Raw genomic sequence first — 3,086 nt, 5'->3', positions numbered from 1 at the left:
GCAAGAGAGATGGTACAGGAACTCGTTGTGGCTACAGAAAGTGTAGGTTTAAATATAAATATCTCGAAAACAAAAATCATGACCAATTTGGTACCCAACCAGAACTTCAGTATTGGTGGGAAAGAAATAGAACTCGTAGATAGATATAAATACCTGGGACATGAAATTATGATTGGCAGGGATAACCAGACTCATGAACTGAAGAGAAGAATCGGCCTTGGGTGGGCAGCATTTGGAAAACTGAGAGAAACTTTTAAAAGTGAGCTGCCCACATGCCTAAAGAGAAAGGTATTTGATCAGTACGTCCTCCCAGTCTTGACGTACGGAGCAGAAACACTTACCTTAACAAAAGCAGCAGCTACCAAACTGAGAGTCACGCAGAGAAGAATGGAGCGGTCTATGTTAGGAATAACTCTGCGAGACAGGATAACCAACGAAGACATCAGGAGAAGAACGGGAGTGACTGACATCATCGAGAAGATAGCCAGACTAAAATGGAGATGGGCAGGACACATAGCCAGAATGACAGATGGGCGATGGACAAAGAGGTTATTGGAATGGAGGCCAACGGAAGACAAGAGAAGCGTCGGTCGACCACCTACAAGATGGACTGACGATTTAACAAGACTCAATAAAAACTGGATGAGAGCGGCGCAAGATAGACGGGGTTGGAAACATGAAGAAGAGGCCTATGTTCAGCAGTGGACTCTTGAGGCTGGATGATGATGATGATGATGATTATTTTTAATCACATTACTTTTTAATTGAGACCACAATTCTATTGGATTCAGTACACAATAGTAAGGTGGTAATCTGAATACTTTATGGCCCTTATTCTCCGCAAGCCTGTCGATAACATAATTTTTTTCACAATTTCTTTCACAATATTTTTAATTTAGGTAGTAATTGCTACTCAAACCACTTTTCAAACAAAGTAGGTACTGTCCATATCTTGATGATAATCTAAGCGACAATCACTTACACTTTTAGCAGAGAATAATAAAGCATCTGCAGATAACGATATCGCGGAAGAGATTAAAGGAAGAATTCAGGCAGCAAACAGATGTATGTACTAAATCTAATGTATGTACTAAATCATTAATACTATGTATTAAATCTAAAAGCCTAACACGAACATCAAAGATTAGAATATATAAAACGGTGATTAGACCGGTGCTCATGTATGGGTGTGAGACGTGGACCTTGACCAAAGAAACTGAAAGAAAACTCAGTTTCAGTTTGTTTTGAGATGTTTTGAGAGGAAAATCCTCAGAAGAATCTTTGGGCCTTATCACGACATTAATAGCAACCAATACCGAATGAGAACAAATGCTGAGGTCAAGCAGATGTATAGAGCGAGCGATATAGTCCAAGAGATTAAATCCCAACGTCTTAGATGGGCTGGCCATGTCCATAGACTCCCTAATAACCGCTTTGTCAAATTAATATGGGAGGAAGCCCCCACAGGAAGAAGACCCTTAGGACGTCCACGAATGCGATGGAGAGACAATATATGGTCAGATCTAAGAACAATGGGGCTGCCCACTGTCCCAACTATAATGGACGACCGTTCAAGATGGAAGCAAGTTGTGCAGTTAGTAAGGACAAAGAGGTGATAGAGGAATTTAAGAGGATAAACCTTGATATCTTGGTAACAGCTGAGACCAAGAAAAAAGGAAATGCTACACACTTTGTAGATGTCATCTTCTACTTTTGGAGCGGGAAAAAGAAGGAAGAAAGAGCAGCTGCCGGAGTGGGGATACTAGTCAAGAAAAAATGGGTAAAAACAATAAAAACATGGGAACCCATAAATGAACGAATAGTAAAACTCATCATGGAAATCTATTGCAAGCTAATCGTGATACTGGGAGTATACGGCCCTATGGATAACAGTCTGGTAGCAGAAAAGGATCAGTTCATGGATACCTTACAAGAAGAGATCGGAAAAGTGAGACCAACACAAGAAATAATAATAGCAGGGGACCTAAATGGAAGAGCAGGGAAACGACAAAATAGCACGATAGGCCGTTTTGGAGAAGATTTAACAAACGATAATTGAGAAAGACTGATTGACCTGTGCGAACTGAACAATCTGAAAATTACATAATAAGGTAAATAAATTCAGACATAAGGACATACATAAATACACGTATGTACAAACAACGAGAAACATCAGATCCATTATCGATTACATAATTGTCAGCAAAAGTAGTACTATCAAAATCAGATATACCTACCTACACGAGTAAAGAGAGGAGCCGAATGTGGCACTGACCACCGATTAATAATTTTAATATTAAATTGACCACCGATTAATAATAACTAGAAGGAAGAAGGAACACGAAGAATACCAAGTAGAAAATGAACAGAAAGAAGAAGAAATAAAGTTCAACTTAAATTTACTTCAAGAGGAATCCATAAGGGACCTATACCAGAGAAGACTGTACCAGAAGTTACAGGATTTCGGTTTCAGAAACGTCAAAGAAACGTACGAGCACGTGAAACACAGCATAAAAAAGGCGGCATTAGAAGCTTTGGAGAAACTTGAGAAAAGAAATATCCAACACAAAGTAAAAATAAACAAAGAAACCAAAAAATGTATTGAGGAGAAGAAAATTCTATATATGAAAAGTATGAGCACCCAATCAGCAGAAGATACACAGAAGTATAAAGAGAAAAACAGAGAAGTAAAACGAAGAAGGGCAAAAGAAAAGAATGAAGAATGGGAAGAAACATGTGCACAAATTGAACAATACATAGAAGGGACAAGGAATTCGGAATCCTGGAAAATACTGAAATCTTTAAGGAAGAATAACAACGAAAAGGTCCAAATACAATACATATCAGAAAAAGAGTGGGAAGACTACTATAAAGAACTACTTACAGAAAACACATAGAGACAGACACAGAACAGGAACAACAACAAAATCAGAATGAAGAACAGATTGAGATAACATTAATCGAAGTAAATAATGCCATAAAGACTTTAAAGAACAAAAAATCAGGGAGACCAGGAGGAATCGTTAATGAACTAATTAAGTACGGAACGGACAAACTACACAGAATTATACACGAAATGTTCAGTA

The 3,086-nt window shown here is 38.2% G+C and overlaps 1 protein-coding gene across 1 annotated transcript; it reads left to right on the top strand.

Annotated features, from left to right (window-relative positions):
* The first annotated feature begins 1,576 nt into the window (after nucleotides 1–1,576).
* Nucleotides 1,577–2,059, top strand: LOC140435781 (uncharacterized). The gene has a single exon (XM_072524498.1). The coding sequence runs from the start codon at nucleotides 1,577–1,579 to the stop codon at nucleotides 2,057–2,059; it is 483 nt and encodes a 160-aa protein (XP_072380599.1).
* The last annotated feature ends 1,027 nt before the right edge of the window (nucleotides 2,060–3,086 follow it).

The sequence above is a fragment of the Diabrotica undecimpunctata genome, chromosome 3 (genome assembly GCF_040954645.1).
Source record: "Diabrotica undecimpunctata isolate CICGRU chromosome 3, icDiaUnde3, whole genome shotgun sequence".
In the NCBI taxonomy this organism is placed as follows: Eukaryota; Metazoa; Arthropoda; class Insecta; order Coleoptera; family Chrysomelidae; genus Diabrotica; species Diabrotica undecimpunctata.
The sequence above is the reverse complement of the archived record's forward strand: the minus strand, read 5'-3'. Positions and strand labels throughout refer to the sequence as shown.